At 44.2% G+C, this 18,917-nt stretch overlaps 1 protein-coding gene across 6 annotated transcripts in view; it reads left to right on the top strand.

Annotated features, from left to right (window-relative positions):
• Positions 1-18,917, top strand: part of FOXP1 (forkhead box P1) — a 392,435-nt gene that overhangs the window by 298,097 nt on the left and 75,421 nt on the right. For 5 of the 6 annotated variants that reach the window (XM_052779067.1, XM_052779070.1, XM_052779068.1 and 2 more), the window contains 2 exons: positions 16,714-16,851; positions 17,957-18,046. In XM_052779067.1, the coding sequence (XP_052635027.1) occupies positions 16,714-16,851; positions 17,957-18,046 (228 nt within the window). Of the gene's footprint in view, positions 1-5,820; positions 5,883-16,713; positions 16,852-17,956; positions 18,047-18,917 lie in introns of those variants that run through there. The other variant, XM_052779072.1, reaches the window with a different exon arrangement.

Here is an 18,917-nt window from a genome sequence, read left to right as displayed (position 1 = left end):
TTCAAATTGTTCTGTTGCGTGTACAAAGTTAACTGTTTTCCTCTTTAAAGAAAAGATGAGCAAAAGCTCTTCCCATGGCTGCCACCTTTAAAAAAATTAAAAGTAGCTTTTGAGTGTTGGAGGAAAACTTGGAACTATGAGCCAGCTAAATATACTGTATCATGAAACCTTGGGGACCATTGAAATGAGAACAGTGGCCCATTACTGCTAAGAAGGTGTTTTATTGAAAATACGCCGACATGCGTTCCCAACAGAGTGAGTAAAAAACGGCGAGATGCCCAGCGGTGATACAGGTTATTCTCACACATGAACCAGAATATATAGTTTGGCAGTCCTAGGCTGCGCACGAGTAAGCAGCATAATGGACTGATAGGTGTTTTTACATAAAAGGGCCCATGTTTAATCCGATTTATTTTAATTTAAGTCCACAGTGATGTGTGTGTATGTGTAGGGGTGTGTGTATCTAAGTTGCTGTGGAAGTAGATGTGGTTTTTTAGAAGGGGATTCTTTGCGGTGAGGTGAAGCATTAAGTCTCCTGATGACAGAAGTAGATTGCCAGGAGAGGGCAGTGCTTCTAACACTGTATTTCACACCAGCTGTACCTGCACCAGCCCCAGACCGGGGTGATCCACCTCAAAATGCAAAGCTGGGGGCACTGGGGCTGCTCCAGCCCGCAGCGCCCGCCTGCCTGCACGGAGGCAGTGAGCAGAAATCTGGGGTGGCCAGGAGTTCACTGGTTAATACTTAACGGGCAAAAATGTGTTTGATTAGACGTTTGTTTTGTTGATGTTTCATTCTGTGGGTTTGGTTTTTTTTTCTTACCATGGCAACTTTAACATCATGCCAAAACACCTACTTTTGCTCTCGGAGCCATCGCTGTTGTCATGCCCAGTAGGTTATTTTGGTAGACACGGGTTGTTCTTTTCAAGTGGAGGTGTTGGCATCTCCTACCAGATACCACCTCCAGTCTTTCCTGTCCTAAGAAGGTTTTTCTCTGTGTGAACACTGTGTTTCACCCATGGCAAAAAAATGGAGTTGGAATGGAAACTGCAGCATTTCCTCTACTGTACGTGACATAAATGCTATCTCACGTAATTAAGGAAAGTAACCGAGAACAGTTAGTGGTGATTACCTTTCAATATATTGCGTACTTTGGGGCAGAAAAATAAATTATGAATAATGCCCAAGCATACTTGGAACAATTTGCACACTGTGCTGTGAGTGATGCAGACCTGCTGGTAGAAGAGTGTGCTAATAAATTTTACTTTGTGGCGGAAACAAGAGATTACAGTTTATTAGGAAAGGAGATGGCAATTTATTAGGATCAATCAAATATGAATGCAGAGCAAAAATGTTGCCATTTTTATTTATTTATTTATCTGGAAGCATGGGGGGGGTGCAATTATATAAAATTTGTTGTTTACCTGTGATGTTTGATTCATTATTAATATTTTTATGTTTAGAGGGAACCATAATTTTGCTGAAATGTCTTCCATAACTCCTGCACAATCATATTCATAACTCACCTGAATGTTGACACATCCTGCTGTGTATATATAAATTAACTAGTAACACTGGCATTATAAAATGATGCATTAAATGAAGATGTGAATGGTAATTTAAAGCATGCCATGAAGTGAAATTTAAACCATTGTACAACACTGAGGGGATTTAAAGAGCCGCCTTCACGCAGAATTTGCAGGAGCAATAAGGAAAGTGACAGTTTCACATCAAAAAAAGAGGAGCAACAGGGACACAAGCGTTACTGAAATGTTAATTGCTTTGGTGTTCTATTTTGTTAGACACCATCAGCCGAAAAATCACTTTTCTGCCTGAAGATATTTTACCATGAGGGCATTAGCTGAGATTATTAAAAATTACCAAAAACAATGTTTACTCTGTCCTTTTCTCAGCACTTTGTGGGTAATAAGTTTCACTGTTTCCTGTTTAGTCAGTTGTTTTCCCCATTTGTTTTTGTAGGTCTTTCAAACAGCAGCAAGGGAAAATGAAGCATTCTCAAAACAGGAAAATGTGATTTAACCCCACAAAAATGGGCCTGGGGATCCAGGAGTGGGAATAGTATCCCAGGCAGCTTTTTCCCTCGGAACTGCAAACAGCAGCTTGCTTTTAAACCGGGCCATGGCTCTAGCCTGTGTGCGGAGCAGCATAATTTGGCACTTGCCTTTGCCAGGTTTGGTGTTGGGTCCAGCGGGCAGGCAGGCTCCTCCGTGCCGCAGCAGCGCCGGCACCAAAGTTCACCTGAATTACTCCTAAATTTGTACTGGGGGAGCGAGGCGCAGGATTTGGCCCACCATCTGCTGCCAGAAAGCAAAGTGGGACCTCTTTGGCCCTACCTGCCCACGGGAACATCCGGAGGACAAGAGCAGATGAATTGCTGCCTTAGGTAGAAATTGCCTTATATTGGGACTAGGCATAAAATTTCCTAATTTGGGACAGGTTAACTCTGGTTGGAGGAGGTCGCGCTATGCGGGTGTCTTGTCTTTTCTTTCTTTCTCCCCTGCCCCACAGGCAGCTGAGGCTTTTCGATAGGCAAGTCCACGGCCTCTGCATGGATAGGTACCAGCAGAAGCCTGTGAGTAAAGTGTACATGTAAAATAATGGCATAACAAAACCATTTATTCCACTGTACTCATCTTCGTCGTCATTCATCATCTGTTCCTGTTTCTTGGACCTTAGAGCCTAGTACCCAGTGATCATTTTCTTTCACTTAGGTGTTGATACCACCACTTAATATGGATCAGATCTCGTGGGCACATGGTGCCAAAGAGCCTCCTAGTCTGCCACGCTTTTTTAATTTCTTACTTTATGTGTTCTGTTTTGAACATCCCTGTCTGATTGTCTCTCTCTGTGATGACTCTCTGTAATTGAATGGAATTAAAGTGGGAGTTTATGGTTCTTCTTGGTCTTTTAAAATATTTTGCTGGCTTAGAAATGCATTATATTTCATGGTGACCTTCCTTAACAAGTGCTACCATCTCCGTTACTAAGGGAATAGAGTGAAGTTTTTAGCCCACAGCAGATGTTGGCTGAGCTTGCAGGTATGAAGCTTTTATATGAAAGGTTATAAAATGCTTTAAAAATATGGCTTGCAGGTTCTGTGGCCAGCACTCAGTGCTTAGATAGCACCTCTCATTTTCAAAGTGTTTTGAAAATATTGGTCTACAGAAAATCCTGAAATGAGTAGCATTAGCCCGTGTTGCAGACGAGGAGACAGAGATGTTGAGGCTGTTGACTGCTTTTGAAGTGGTAGGCATGCAGGCAACGCCAGAGCCAGGCCAGAAATGTTGCAAACTGAGCTGTCAGAGAGAGAGGCATCCTCAATGTGATAGCCATTAAAAAAACCCAACCAACCAACCAACCAAAACACCAACCCCCCCCCCCCCCCCAAATTTCTAGGTGACTTGCCCAAGGCTGGGGAGAATTGTCAGTGCCAGAGCCAGCACTATGCTTTTGCTTTGCATGTAGCTCACAGCCTTGTGCTTGCATTGCCACATTGCACTTTTTCTTTGCCCCTGGAAGGAAGGGCCTTGAACAAAGTGGTAGGCTTGATAGACTCCCCTTTTTTTTATACATAGAGTTAAGTAAGAGGTTAGTCCAAAGGTGTGTGGTCAGCTGGCAGATCAGGGCAGAAGGCGGGCGCTGGTCTTCCGTTGAGGTGCGTGTACCTGGATATGGCCGTGTTGGAAAATAAGAATTGAAGATGTGACTCTAATTAGGATTGAGGGTTATGTGTGGGTGAGAAGTTTGTGCTGAGGAAGACAAGATAGATCAGAAGAGTTCCAAACTGGGGTCTGTGCAGCATCCACGGACTGGTCTGCAGAGACTGCCCGGGCATGCAGCCCCCTCGGTGTTTCGGCTGCAAAGTTAATCAGGGTGTGCAAAATGCACGGAGCTGTTTCCTGCCCATGCTCCTTCGCCATCAGTGTAGTTGGGAATGCTGCCACAGTGACGCTCTTACCAAATGCGGCGGGGAGGAGGAGGTGGTCCGCAAGAGAAGCTGTTGAAAAGTTTAAGTTTGTGTATTCTGTAATATACTCCCCAAAGCAATCCGAGTTCCTCGAGATTACTTTGAAGTCCAGGACAGGAAGGATTCTCTTAAGCATGGGCGATAATTATTACTAGCTCATTGCATGCGTTACTGGTTTATATTATTACTGAGCGTCCAGCGTGTTGGAGTGTGTGCGTATTTATTTGCTTGACTTTGCATACATATAATACTTACAAATACCGTCTGTTCCTGTGCCCTTTATGTGCTGACCTGCTTGGTACGTGTGTGCTCCTTTAAGAGGCAGGCGCTTTCTGATTCATGTAGGCTCTTTCTGGCAGATTTAGGGTCTTGCAAAAGATGCCCTTAGTCCCTTATTAAATATTCATAAGAGGGTGGGGTCACATTTTTGTGACCTGAAAAAAATCCCATTAATAAATTTGTTATCTGACACGAAAACACTTTAGGGTGGAAAGCAATCCGTATCGCATCCCATTTAACATCAGATCACAAGTTGTCAGTAAATTGGGTCCTTTGTCTTTGCTTCTTGTGAGGTTCTTGAGCAGCATAACTAATGGGGCTATTGTCTAACAGCCCTCGACTCCTGCAAATAAAGTACAGTTCTGCCTGGGAACGGTGTCAGGGCGGCTCTGTCTTCTCAGTTACTTGGCACGTAAAGTAACTGTCTGCATCGGTTACACATGAAAATGTAAAAAAGACCCAACATTGAAATAGCGGGAGAGATTTTGCCAGATATTACTGCCCGCGATGAAGCGGATAGTAGCTTTTTGGGCAAGACAAAATAGGTTTCCAGGACCATGGCAGTCCCTGGGTGAGGCAGCATGCTGACAGGGATTTTGTTTGTGTATCGAAGTCGGGGGGGGGGGGGGGGGGGGCAAGACAAGTATTTCTTTGAGCTCGCCCGCGTGAGAGTTTGAGGAAGCTTGTTCTGAGTGACATGAAACCGCTAACCCCGCTGTCACAAAGGTGCCGCAGACCCAAACACGAAGTTTCGCTTCCGTCAAACCGGAGGCCTCGGCTGCCTTTAAAAAACAGGTGCCGCCGCTCAGGTGCCAGCGTGGGCCCTGTGTTTTGAGGGTCCCACTGCCGTGTTGGTGACTGACCCCTCTTCGCTTGGCGGAGGGAGGAAGGGGAAGACGTTGGTTCTCAGGCCAGGCGCGCCGGTCTGGTTCGGTGCAAACTCCTGTCGGAGGCTTCTGGTGGTCGGGCATTTTGGGGTTGGGTTTTATGATTATTATTATTGTTGTTATTGTTTTCTGGAGTTGAAATCCTGAGCTTTCAGGGGGAGGGCTGTCGGGAAAGGCGAGAGGAGAGTAAAAGCCACTTTTTTCACGGGAGAAGAGAAACTTGCTGCGGGAGGAGGGCGAACCTCTCCGCGGGTGCTGTGTGGCGATGCCACCGCGCCTGAGGCGGCTGCCGGCAGCAGCGTGCTAGCTGACACTTCCCCCCCTCCCCCGGCACCCACTCCCCGCAAAACAGATTATTTCGGGGGGGGGAGCTTTTAAACAGTTTCGCGGCGGCGGGTCGCTGCGGGACGGGCTGTCGTCCGGAGAGCGGCCGGCAGGTCAGAGGGCGCGGAGGCAGCGCGGTGCCCGCCGCGGGAGGAGGAGGAGGAGGAGGCTGAAGAGGAGGAGGAGGTGGAGGAGGGCCGGGCCCCGCGGGGCGCCCCGTTCCGGGGCGGGGTGTGCGCGGCGGTGCAGGGCGGGGCCGCGCGGGTGGCGGCGCGCCGCGGCAACCCGCGAGCAGCGCGCCCCGCCACTCCGCCCGCGCCCGCGGAGGTTCCGCACCCGCGCCGCGCCGCTCCGCCAACCCGCTCCATGGCCCGGCGCGTCGCCCGCCGCCCGCCGCCGCCCAGGTGGGTGCCTTACTCGTGTGGGGGGGGAGAGGGGGGCAGGTCTGCGGCCGAACTGGCGGAGAGAGCTCCGGCGGAGGAGCGGAGCGATGCTGCGGGCTCCGCGGGTGGCGGTGGGAGTTTGGCGGGCGGTTCCGCGGCGTGTCCGCCGCCGGCAGCGGCCGTGAGAGGAGGGGAGGTGCAGCCCGCGCGTCTTTCGCAACTCGCTCAAGGTTTTTTTTTTGGTTTGTTTTTTTTTTTGTTTTTTTTTTTTAAAAAGTCCCGAGGTTTGTTTCGTGCCTTCGCTTCGCTTTTGTTCTGACAGTTCGGCGGCGCGTGCCTGCCCGGGCGGTTTTGACTTGGGTGCTGTAGTTTTGCAGAGGAGCGAGGAAGGAGGGAGAGTGCACGGAGCCGGGTAAAGTACTTTGTCAGGTTTAAATGTCAGGAACTGGGACCGCCGAATGGATTCGCCGGTCAATTTACCGGGGGGGGGGGGGGGGGAATTAAGTGAGCGAGCTTTGGTTTTGGTTTTGACGTTGACTGGTGTTACGAACCCCGGTGAAATAAATGTAACGGGATCTGAATGTAGCCGAGTTAAGTGTCAACCCTGCGAGCCAGTATTTCAGTGCAAATAAGCTGGGTTTTCGAGGGTTGGGGGGGGGGGGGAAGGGAACCCTTAGGAAGTGGGTGGTAAGTTTAGAGCAAAGTGCATATACACTCTTCCTCTTTGGAATTAACTCCTTCAAAGCCAGCTTGTTCTACAAAACACTGAGGGGTGCCACTTGTCCTCGTACTGGTGGTAGGGAGAAGTCACGCGGTAACACGACACAGTTGTCTCGGTGCATGTGCTGGCGTTTGAAGCGCTACCATTTTATATTTTTAAATAAAAACAAGTTTGGTGGCAGGAAATGTGAATCATTCGGGGTGACTAAGATCTGTTTATGAAAACGAAATGGTTGGATTTATTCTAGCAGCGAGCGTTGAATTGCTGACTAAATAAATTGATAAAGTTTATTTCTAATAAAAAGCGACTTACGCAGGGTAGTTTGCCTTTCTTATAAATAAACTGAAATGTTAAAATCTTGTTTATTTGGAGCAAAGCTAATTTCCATGCCTGGTGCTCCCGGGCCCGATCCTGGAACGACTTGTGCGTGTGCAATAGCTGTGATAGGAGAGGAGGTTCTCTCCCTCTCTTCCCCCCCGAAGCAGTAAGCACTCTGCCTGCTAAATGAGTATTTGCTGGATCGGGCCCCTCATAAGTATGTTTACTGTGCAGAGCTTTCAGGCATCTTGTGCATCTTTACATCAAGTTAAAAAGCAATTCTGTTTGCTTTTAGCTCTTTTAAAAGTCACGGCTAAAATACGTGTTTGTGTGCGAGTGTGTCATCGGAGCGTGCTTCTGACTGGTTAAGAAATGGCTTTTGTTGATTGTATATTTATTGCAGTAGCAGCCTAGGAAGTCTCTAAAAGCAGGCACTCTCCTCTTCTCAGAGCCAGTGGAAAATCAGCTGTCAGAGGGCTTTCAGTGATCTCCTGTGACTACTTCCAAAAAATTTCATTGATAAGGCTGCAGAGATGAAACCCAAGTCCTGCCTAAACAGAGTAGCTGCCTTGGCCTAGACTGTGATAGAGCTGAACTGCAAACTGATTGGTCTGACACTTTATAATCAAAGTTGATTTATTGTTCATTAGTAGTGCATTAGCCCTTTCAGGCAAGACAGTTATTTGTGTAGTGGCCTGTCAAACAAAAGACCGCTAGCACCTGTCATTTCTAAACCATGAGATAAGCAAGCAGATATTAAGATAATGCAAATAGAAATAGACTGGAACGAGGTAAAGTTCTAGCAATTTCCCCTGTGAGAAATACTGTTTTATTTAACATGCTTGTGTTTAGCATATAGAGGGGTTGGACTGTGGAGCGAAGGGGTTCCCCTCCACCAGGACCATCGGGAGGAGAAGGCGTTGGCGATGAGCTGGGCGTGCATGGCGTGTGGTTTCAGAGCACCGCCGAGGTGAGGAGGCAGCTGGGGCAGATAATGAATTGGGAAAAGCCAGTGGGTGATACCAAAGATGGAAATGCTATTTTGTAGCCTTAATTTAATTTTGTTTGATTTTGGTTTTAGCTTGAGAGCAAGATTGAGGCACTTTCCGTGTTTTGTCCCCGACTCCTTCCTCCTCTTCCCAATGGACAGATGTCATGAAACGATGCTCTTACTGGCAGGGGTTAATTATATGAAAACTTGATGACATCACGGCAGAGCTGTGAGAATGTCAAAATACATCTGCTGCCATATTCAGACATATTGCTCTCCCTCCTCTCCCCCTATATCAGCTCCCCTCCCCTTCTCAAAAGGGAATGATCTCATGACATAAAACAGAAAACAACACAAGTGTCAAAAGAAAACAAAATTAGTGAACTTTTGTCTGCCACCATAGAAACGAGGATTAACTTATGTTATTCCAGAGCATGGAATGGAGACTATCTGCATGAGGATATATAGTGTATTGTCTTCTGTGAATTTTCATTTGACAGGGATTTTGGAGGCTGTGATCTTAATTAAATCTCAACTGACTCAAATAATGCATCTAAAGGCATGCAGTGTTGCGTAACCTTGCTGAGTTGGTAAACCATAAATCATCAGAAAGCTTATGATAGGAAGGGCTGCTTTGAAATTTTTTTTTGTTTGCTACAGTTGGGGTTTTTTTTTTGGTCTTGTTTAACATACACTTTACTGTGCTGTACCATTGTGCCCTCCCTTTTTTAAGCAGCGTTATTTTTGCTTTAAAAAAATAAATGCTCTGAGACATGCTTTGACCAGTCACTTAGCTGAACTAAAGAGAAGTCGTAAATATAATGGGATTGACAGTGAAGAAATGAAATCCCAGCGCTGGCTTTCTGGGGATCTCGCTGCTCATAGGAAGGTGTGGGTGCCTCACGTTGTTCTACAGCTGGATGAGCCCTCTACACATTTAAGAAGTGTAACTCTCGGCCCCACGCTGAAATTTATTCTGGGGCGTAAGTAGTTATCGGACACCACTGTGGAGTCGTAACATATCGCCCCTGGGTTGTAATGGGTCACAGATGGATTATTGCACTAAAGGACGGTGGGCTTTGACGTCTGCGCAAGTCGAGTTGATTTTAGTTGTGTGCAAGGAAGAAGAGGGTTGCAACAGTTGTGTGGAGAAGGTTAAAGGGGATTTTTAGCCATTGAAAGTGATGGATGGCAGTCAGAGCAATTTCTTATGCAGCGTTTCAACCTGGCAGTGCTCGAGCACTGATGTTGCTTGAGAATCATGTTGGTTTTAAAATACTGAAGCTAAACCAACTACTGTTTCAGTGTAAAATGCTTTGGTTTCTGTGTTTGTGATTGCGTTCCCTGGGCAGCTGAAGGAAAGGTAAGGGGAGAAGGATTTTTGCATTCAAAAGTTTAAGGAGTTGCAAGGCTCTTGTGCTTTCTTGCTCTGTATTTCTTAGTTGCTTTTGAGCTGCTGTAGACAAACCTAAGCTGGAAGGACACAGTGCTTGGATTTACTTTGTGAAAATGTTTCCCGGTAGCAAGATAACTTACTGATGTTGTTTTCTCCCCTCTTTGCTAGGGAAAAGCGGTAGCAGGGGTAGTTTTACCAACACCTGCAAAACTAGATTGTGGGAAAGTCCTGACACTATAAGCTAAATTTGTTATTGTTTGGTGAAAGGCTTGGCTGGTTTTAAGCAGTTTGTTTGTTTTATTGAAAGCAGAACTGCATTACTGGAAACTACTTTGCTGTAGTTCAGTTAAAATGTCCTGTACTGTTTTGTTTTTATAAGGTGCTTACTTGCTCAGCTTCATTTTCCAGTTACAAGGAAAGGGAAAAAAATACATCATGCACTCATCTGCAGTTCTAAAGTGGCCGTGTAGAGATTGGGGAGAGAAGCAGCACTGGCAAATATCTCTTCCCCAGCCTTTTTTTCTTTTTTTTTTCTTTCCCCTTTTCCTTTTTAACCTTTCCATCACAGTCCTCTGCTAGCAGGAGGATCTGTAGTTTGTACTGAAGTTGAGCGAATGTTAGAAAACCCAGACTGAATATTGAACAAATAATTGGAATTGCTAGTTGCTCTGTGCACTAGTTTCGGACAGATTTGCCTTCATTGATTAGGTAAGATGCTCTGTTATTTGGGAGGGACAACACCCCCTCCTCCCCAAACTGACAACGGGTTTTAATTTTTAAGCTTTATCTTGCCCTTAAATCTGAAACATCATTGTTCAAATAACTGAGAACAAGGTAAACCAACAACATCAAAAAGGTCGGCTTCTGTGATTTCTCAAGGGCTTGTTATTTTGTACTTTCCAATTCTATTTGATGTCTTGACAAAACAAGATGACACAAGGGAGAATACATTAAATTTTGATTTTCATCTAACCTGTTACAGTAGTGGCAGCTTAATTTCTTTTACTTTTTGCCGAAGACGGCTCTTTGCACAATTACTCTAATTGCTATGCCACTTTATGAGAAGGTTTCTTCACGGGTTTCCCATTTGCCTTGATTTTGTGAGGCATTTTTTTGAACGTGCTTTGACCTTTAACACGGCGTGCTTGCTGGTTGGAGTGTGTCTTCATTAGAAGTAAATCAGTGAATGGCAAGATTGTCAAAGAAGCAACTGATGTTTTCTCATTAGAATCTAATTTGCACCGTTGTGCTTAGCTGTGATGTTCAGCTGTAGGTGTCTGCCGTAGGTGTGAATAACTGCACATTTTAAGCAAATAAAGTTTACAACTGTTATAAAGGCTACACTGGCAACCAGAGTGGCAAAGCCCAACCGAGTGTTTAAGCAGAGCTCTGTTTTGTATGGGAAATAAACAGCATGATTTAACCAGGTGAATATTTTTCAAGAGCTCACTTAATTTTTTTCAGCTGGTCAGGACAGTATGTGTCTTCTCAAATGGCCCAAGTTTGAAGAGCAAGCAGCTACGGGATCAACTCTTGCAGGAGAAAATACTCAGGGAGTGGAGAGAGGGCTCATCCTTCCCTAGAAATCTGTGTTGGGAGTTGCAGTTCTTCTTAAAAATCTACTGGTGGGGGGTGGGGGGAAGCCCCTCTATATAACACTTCCTTTTTGCTCACATGAAATTCTAGGCATATTAAATGTTGCTGGTTCAATCACGCTCTTTTATTATTTAATTAAGCTCTCCTTAATGTATATATGAATTAATACACAAATGTAAGGAGTCTGACATGATCATTCTCAGTATATTAAGGGTGTTTGGGAGAGAGAGGGTTTCAAGGGGTTTTCAAGGGCTTTAGGGGTATTTTGGATGTTTCTAAGCAGGATTGCTTTTGGTTTATTTGAGGCTTTTTTGGCAGAATATGTTGATCTAACATTTCCTTTCCTAAACTCTGGAAAAAAATACGGATTTTTTTTTTTTTTTTTTTAAACTGAACCATTATAAAATATCACTACTGTTCAGAACTATGTACAGCAGGTTAAAATTTTTCCTTGCATGCTGGAGCGGGAAACAAAAATGGTAACTTTTTAAAATGTGAAAAATTATGATGATAATCTCGAGGTTGAAATCTCACTCAGCTTATTAAATGAGTATTTGGTTGTGTGTGTTCAGGTTTAGTCTCTATTTGACAAATGTTAGATGTAGGAAGGATTTAATTTATGTAAACTTTATATTTTTATGCAAATTAAATGGGTATTTATTATAGCAGAAACAATTATCCTGGCACTTAGTGAGAAACCTGGTATGCATGAGAAGTGGTAGATAAGATCAGATGTTTCATTCTGTAAACAAATAGAAAAATATTCCCGTTTTTCCTTAGCTAGAAGAGAATACTGAAGACAGCAGACATCCTGACATGCCGGGGAATGTCAGCATAGCCCATCGTACTGCCTTCCATGGGTCAAAGGGAGATCTTGCCTCCTGATAAAATATAATAAACAAAATTATAATAATAAAATGCTAATTTAATTTTAAAGAGGGTTCCCCCCCATCTCTTTTAATAGGGAATTGTATTGTTACGGAGAGAACAGTTATGCTAATGACAGACTACTTAGCTGATTTTACATTAATATAATAAACATTACCTGTCTTAATGTGTTGTACTGTATTATGGCAAAACAACTAAGTCTAGAAGAGATTCCATTTTGCATAATGAAACAGCATTGCAGTTTCTGCCTGAATAATTCTAACGGCAGCATTTTTTTGTTGTTATTTTGGAGGATGGAATACTATGTTGGAAATGTTTTAGTCTCGGGATGGAAGCAGGTCCTGCCTTCAGCACTTTTTATTTTGCTGGGCTCTGCTCTGGCTTGTGGCATCGTGCTTCTCTGTTTGCCGGTGTATCAGTGGTTTATCTTCTCCTGTGGCATGAGCAAAGCTGTTTTGCATTTTTTCGGCTGAGATTTTTTTTTACATTTCAAATATATTGCACATAATAGCTTTCTAATAAGACAGCTCAAGTTAATTGTTTGGTTTTGCCTAGCCGTATCTATTTTTATTTGTAGCCTGGTATTTTTAACTGTTCCTCAGCAACTTGCTCTTTCTGTGTTCAGCTATGTTTTGCTCCGTTTAACTTTTATCACAAAATCTTTAACCGAAGAATTGCTGTTTGGAAATCCAGGGTGCCTGGTATGAGGTCCTACTGAAATCAAGTTTGAACATACATCGCAGAAGAGGATTTTCTGGCAGAGTTATTCTTTATGAATTAAGGAAATCCTCCCCATCTTCCATGCATGCCTGCTAACAGTTAACAGGACCACAACCGTATCCAACACTGAAGGCACATTGTGTGAAAATGGCATTCTTTTTTTTTTTTTTTTTTTCACTTCATACAAGATTAAACTACTTGAAATTATTTAGCTGGTATTTAATTATATTAATATCACTGAAAATGGGGGAATGGAGATGATTAAATAGGACTAAATCATTTTCATCCCCGTGACCCTTCTCTGGGTTGTATGGAGGAGTAACAAATGCATCCCTGCTGTAACTCGGTTGTGAAGTGAAAGGTGAACTTGGCCCAAGTTTGTGCAACTTTTCCCTTGGTCAGTCTGACCAAAACACGGCGTGTTTGCAGAGCTTGAAACTGGGGGTAGCGGAGGGGACTGCGGGGGCCGGGAGGGCTTTGGGGGATGCAGAAGAACAGCAGGCAAAACCCTGGGAGAAATAGTGTCTGAAAACAATTGTGAGTATTAAAGACATTTTTTGCCGTTGATGGTATTAGCATGTCAGCAGGTCTATACTAGTACAGCTCTGAAAGCCAAATTGCAGCTGTATTTTTACCTTCGCTGCCAGGCTTACATGCAGCTGGGTATCTACCACACCCTATTGTTATCAGTCAACAATACCAAAAGTAGTTCATTAATCGTATCAATAACAACAATCGTGTTTCATGTGGAAAATAGGAATAAACAACTTAAAAAAAGATGCTCTGCACGCTAACTTAGCATTCTTTAAATATATCTGCCAGTAGTTTAATTTGAACTTCAACTCCCTGAAGGCAGTAAGACAGAATTATTTTAGTTCTTCATAAACTGCCTTCTGTGATTCATTGTTAACTCATAAAACACGCTCATTTTCATGTACTTAAACAGTTAAGCCATTTTTAAAGTTGGTTTGTAATTTTTTTTGGCAACACATTTAAGTTGACATCTGAGAGATAGAAATCTAAAATTAATTTATAGCCTTCAGTTTAGGTTTCATTTACTATCGGACAAAATATCAGAAATAAATATTTTTTATCTAACGTAATGTAAAGTATATTGCACAGTATCTAAAATAAAGTTTAGTTTTGACTGAATACACTCAAAAAGGGACCCATAAATATTAGAGAGCTGTAGTTAAGAACTTACATGACTGTTTTAAATACTATTGATTTAAACCACTGGCTAGATTTTATGAATCAAAGTGTAATTTCCAAGCTTTGGCTATATTTCTCATCGCTAAAGCACTCTCTCTTGTGTGCCTTTAGCAGCTTTCCAGACATTCAACACGGGATTAAATGATAGTAGTTACAATGATCAATAGGTTAAGACCGGTACAATCACTCTTACCGCTAATGACCTCGGTAGTAATGGGTAATAAAGTGTGGGCTATAATAGCCTATTGCTGGTGCTGCATGCCCTTTGATTCCTAGTATTACCAGGGACTAGCTACATGAAAAAGTTGGACGTTGGGAGTTAAGAGAGTGGATATATAGGCCATCATTCTTAACTATTTCAAGTCCTCAAACTGTACATGCGCCCACACTTGTCTGGGGCACGCATGTCATTTTTAACACGGTAGTTTCTGCTTTATTTGAATTTGTTTGTAAAAGGTTTCCATGAGCTGCTTTCATGATAAGCTGAAGCGCAAACTTTGACTAAATGTGACTGTTAGCCGTGTTTATAAATGGAAGGCAGGACCTTCTTCAGGGGCGCAGATGTGGTGTGAAAATGTGGTTTCAGATGGTAAAATGACGTCGAACGGATCAATGCAAACTTGTACTCCTAGGTGTGCCATATATATATAATATATATAATTTTTTTTTTTTTTCCTTGCTGGTTAAGTGCTTCTGTTCTAGCAAAGAGTGTGCAGCTGGGAGATTCTTCACCGGAAGGTACATGGCCAGTTTTCAAAGGTAGGGCCAAATCCTGAGATTTATCCCAAGATAAACATGCAAAAAAGCCATGGAAGTGAATGGGAGTTGTCTCTGCATAGCTGACGGCAGAATGCGGCCCTTCATATTAATCACCGATGTGTAGGGTTTACAGCACCCCACCCTATTCCTGTCTGTATCCCTGCTTGTCATCATAAATCTGACTGAAGAGTATTTGTGTTGTCTATCTTCCAAGAAGGGCACAGAAAACATACTTAAACATGCTTCCTCTTCTACTCGCTCTGTCCAACTTCAATGAAAGGTAGTACAAACCCGAGGGTAAAGTAAACTTCTCTGGGGATGAGAATAATGAAGGTGAGTCACGCTTCGGGGTGAAGATAGTGACGGCACTATTTAATTAAATAATTTTCTACTCCCAGAAAAGTTCTTGAAGGACTACGGATTAAGATATTCTGAATTAATGGGATTACCCATCCTGATGACTTGGTGTCCTGGGAGCTGGTCCTGCGTGGTGAGGCCACGCCGTGGCACGGCGGCCAGCCGGTGGCTTTCCCGTAGGCACGGGCAAGCGACGCCGGCCACGGGAGAGCGGCCGCTGGCTTTGGTGGGACTGGCGTTTGACCCGTAATTAAATGTCCGTTCGCCTGCGTTCACGCCGGCCTGGACCACGTTAGATAGGTGGGAACGCGCTGCGCCACGGGGAACGCACGCAGGACCTCGCCGTGTTGGCGTTAATGGGATGTTGGAGGCGTGCGAGCCTTTGCTAGACTTTGCTCAGACAAATGTTTTCAAGGCAGCGTCTGGCCCTGGCACACAACATGTACACAACAACACGGGGAGATGTGCGGTGTACATGCGCCTGACCTTCAGGAACCATTTTTAGTTCATCAAAATTAGTGATGCTGAGAAATCAGGACATCAGTGCATAATGACTGTGAAATTAGGAATGAGAGCTTGCTATGCAAATGACAGGACAAATCATGTGAAAAAGTCAAGATAAACTGCATATTAAGACATTATGTTACATAAAATTAATACTGCATTTCTCTCTTGCTTACTACTACACTGGAAGATATTTTTTTTTTTAAATCCTTTATCTTCTGATCAGCTATTGTCTGCTGATTTTTTTAAAAAGTGGTGCACAGAAAAAGTGCTAAACATATTATTACCTTTTATTGTAATACATGAGATGACAGGAGATCCTTTTTAGCAAAGTATATCCTTTACTGCTTTTAGTTTTGTGCTGTCATGTATTTGATTTGAAACTATAGAAAAGTAAGGTGCTCAAATATTACTGTTAAAACTCATATGGGTTTTGTCTTTTCCTCTATTTTTTTTTTTTTTTCCTCCTTTTCTTTTCCTTTTTTGGGGTGGAGGATAGAGGGGTGGGTTTCTAGGGAAATAGTCGTCTTGCATTACTAGGACTGACAAAATGGTTCTCATGTAGTCTGCAAATTAAACACAAGTACAGTGATTATTTTGAATAGCTAAATTACATTCTAGAAAGCTTGCAGAATTCATAGCATTGTCATTAGGTATCCGCTTGAATACAATTTGTGTAACCTTGGCCAAGACAGCCTGTCATTTTAATGTCAGTGTTTTATCTGAACAAGACATCATCCTTTCAGATACAGTGTACAGGTTCCTTGCAAAGATGCCCGTGCAGAAACGTGTTAACAGTTGCAAATATGAAATGCCATCAAGTTCATCACTGTAGCTGTTTGTCACTGAAATGTCATGGAAAGCGGCTTTTAATGGTATCTCACATAATACGAAAGAATTGAAGACATCTGTATGCTGGGTGAATATGGAATGGTAAAGACATCGTGGTAGGGCCTTTCTGTTAAAATTGCATAGGAGTCTAGTGCTGTTATTCACATCACTGAGCCTTCCTTCAATTTTCTTAAAAACCTGTCGTAATAGGGTCTAGATCCCATCAGCACGGGATACTCGGCTGTTGGATTTCTGTACGGAAGGCAAGGGCTTTCTGGGAGGGAAAGGACCCAGTTGACGTTTTCTTGTAAAAATAAATAAATCTTAACAGGGTTTACCATAGTGCTTGCTTTAAAGAATTCCCATCGCAATAGCGTTTTGCAAAAGGGGAATTTAGCCACCGGGAAAACGTGGTCGGTACCTCTGTGCCTGCTGCGGTGGGCCGTGAGGACTCTCTCGCCTTCAGCACCCTCGACGCCAGGCGCGGGGATGCCGGGTGGCATGTTGGAGCTGTGGCGATGCGCTCTGACCCCCTCTTTGCTCTTCTCTCGCGCTTCAGGTTCCAGTGTCGGTGGCTATGATGACACCTCAAGTGATCACTCCCCAGCAAATGCAGCAGATCCTCCAGCAACAAGTGCTAACTCCCCAGCAACTCCAAGTCCTGCTCCAACAGCAGCAGGCACTCATGCTTCAACAGGTAATTGTTTCCTTAACAGCTGCTCAGGTGGCCCCTATAGATAGCGGAGGGCTTCGCCTCCCAAAACTTTCCCGGGGAAAGAAGCTGCCCGCATCTCGGGTCCGAACCTCGGAGCGGCCGTGCTCCGAGATGAACTGACCGCTCTTTTGTTTTTAATTCTAGAAATAGCTACTGGAAACAAATCCAGGGAGCAGTGCTAGGAGCGTATCCAAGATCAGCTAAATAATACAGATGCATATTTAAGTGTCGGGATTTCGGCAGATGTCCCTGTTGCTTTTGCCCGCGTCCCCCAGAAAGCATGGTGTGCCCTGACTAATGGGAATAAACAAGGTAGTGGGGTGACGCTTCCCATTTTAGACCTTATTGTGTCCATCTGGAACCGTAAAGGACTGTGGCAATGGTGGCAATAAAAGCGAAGAGGTTTGCAAGCCTTAATCTCTTTGATTTCAGCCAACGTATGCTGTGCGGTGTGTCAATGTTTCTCACAGCCCGTGGTCCTTTTTCAGCTGAAAGCTGGCCACCGACGAGCCCCGAGGTTCCGTTACCGTAGGGTACGGCACGGCGGGGGCTCACAAATCCCGGGCGGGCGTCAGCATCCACCCCAGCCCGCCCTTAGGTGCTCCCTCCTGGCTGCCATGCTCCCTCCTGCCCGTGCTGGAGCGCTGCCTGAGCGGAGCACGTCTGGGGAGCGGGGAGGAGGAGAGTATTTCCCAGGATGTCTATGCATGTATTGAACAACACTTAATACAGTCAAACCCTATCATTTAGAAAGCATGTGTGTTTCACAACAGAGATTCGCCAGGCTCTCTCAGCAAGGGCATTTTGGCTTTGTTGTTACAATCAAAGGTCATTCCTTGCCTTATTTTAATTAGTTTGTGTAGAAAATGGTATGTTTTTCATCAGTTCATTTTGGAGATTACTTTTCAAACGATAATGCCAAGAATAGTCAGTGTGCACTGAATTTATTGTTGAGTTTCAAACTAAAGGTCAGACCATTACAGATAAAAGGATGCTATTTTTCAAATCACAGTTTGTGTGTTACACCAAAAGGGACACTGAATTGGCTCTCCACTTTGTTACTTACCATCTTTCCTTTTCTTTGTAGCAGCAGCTTCAAGAGTTTTATAAGAAACAACAGGAACAGTTGCAGCTTCAACTTTTACAGCAACAACATGCTGGAAAACAGCCTAAAGAGGTACAGACAATACCCATTTTACTTTCAAACCACAGATCCCCGGGGACTGTCTAGTGGCTATTAAACTGTCATTCATCTTATAAATGATTGCACAACTGAACTGACTCTGTCGGGTCTCAGCTTTCAGATTTAGAGTTATTGTCCTGTTTTTGCCTGTATTTTCCTGTGCTTTCCATTTGCTTGCTGCCACATATTTTATAGCAGGGGACCATGCCTTGATGTTCGGTATGAGTACTGGAGCAAGCATCTAGACTTGTATCTTGGGAGAGTGCTTTTGGAAGTTAGTTATGTTGGAAAGGGGAGGGGGCAAGGCAGCAGGCCCAGATACGGCCCTGTCCTTTCTGAACAGGGCAAAATGCCAAGAGACATTGAGTTTGGGCTTGCTATTTCCAACCGGAGAGGTTCCATTTGTGCGTTCCTCGCAGCACGGGCTTAGCAGGAGGGACCGCGCTGGAGCAGCATCGGTGGTGACACGGAGAAGCAAGGTCTGAGAGGCAGAGGTAGCGTGGGAACGCTGCCCGTTCGCGACGTGGCAGCGGGAGACCCCGCTCCGATGCCACCACGGTCCGTGGCAGGAATGGGACAGGCCAGGGTAGCTTCTGCCTGCCCTTTAAATACACTTCCCTTGCAAAATACCTGTCACGTCCTAAACTTTGTTTGTTGATGTTGGTGTGCTTAAGTTTAATTCTGCTGCAGTTACGTTTCTTTTTAAGGTGCCGAGTTCACCTCTCTAGTCACGAGGAGTTTGAGACTTTGACGTTTAATCTGACATCAGTGCTGGTTTAGGTAGATCCTAGAAAGCTGCCTCTTGGCACAAGATGCTGCGTGATGTCCTGCCATAGCGGCAGCACTTGTGTGTCACTTCACGAGT

The sequence above is a fragment of the Harpia harpyja genome, chromosome Z (genome assembly GCF_026419915.1).
Source record: "Harpia harpyja isolate bHarHar1 chromosome Z, bHarHar1 primary haplotype, whole genome shotgun sequence".
Classification (NCBI taxonomy): Eukaryota; Metazoa; Chordata; class Aves; order Accipitriformes; family Accipitridae; genus Harpia; species Harpia harpyja.
The sequence above is the reverse complement of the archived record's forward strand: the minus strand, read 5'-3'. Positions and strand labels throughout refer to the sequence as shown.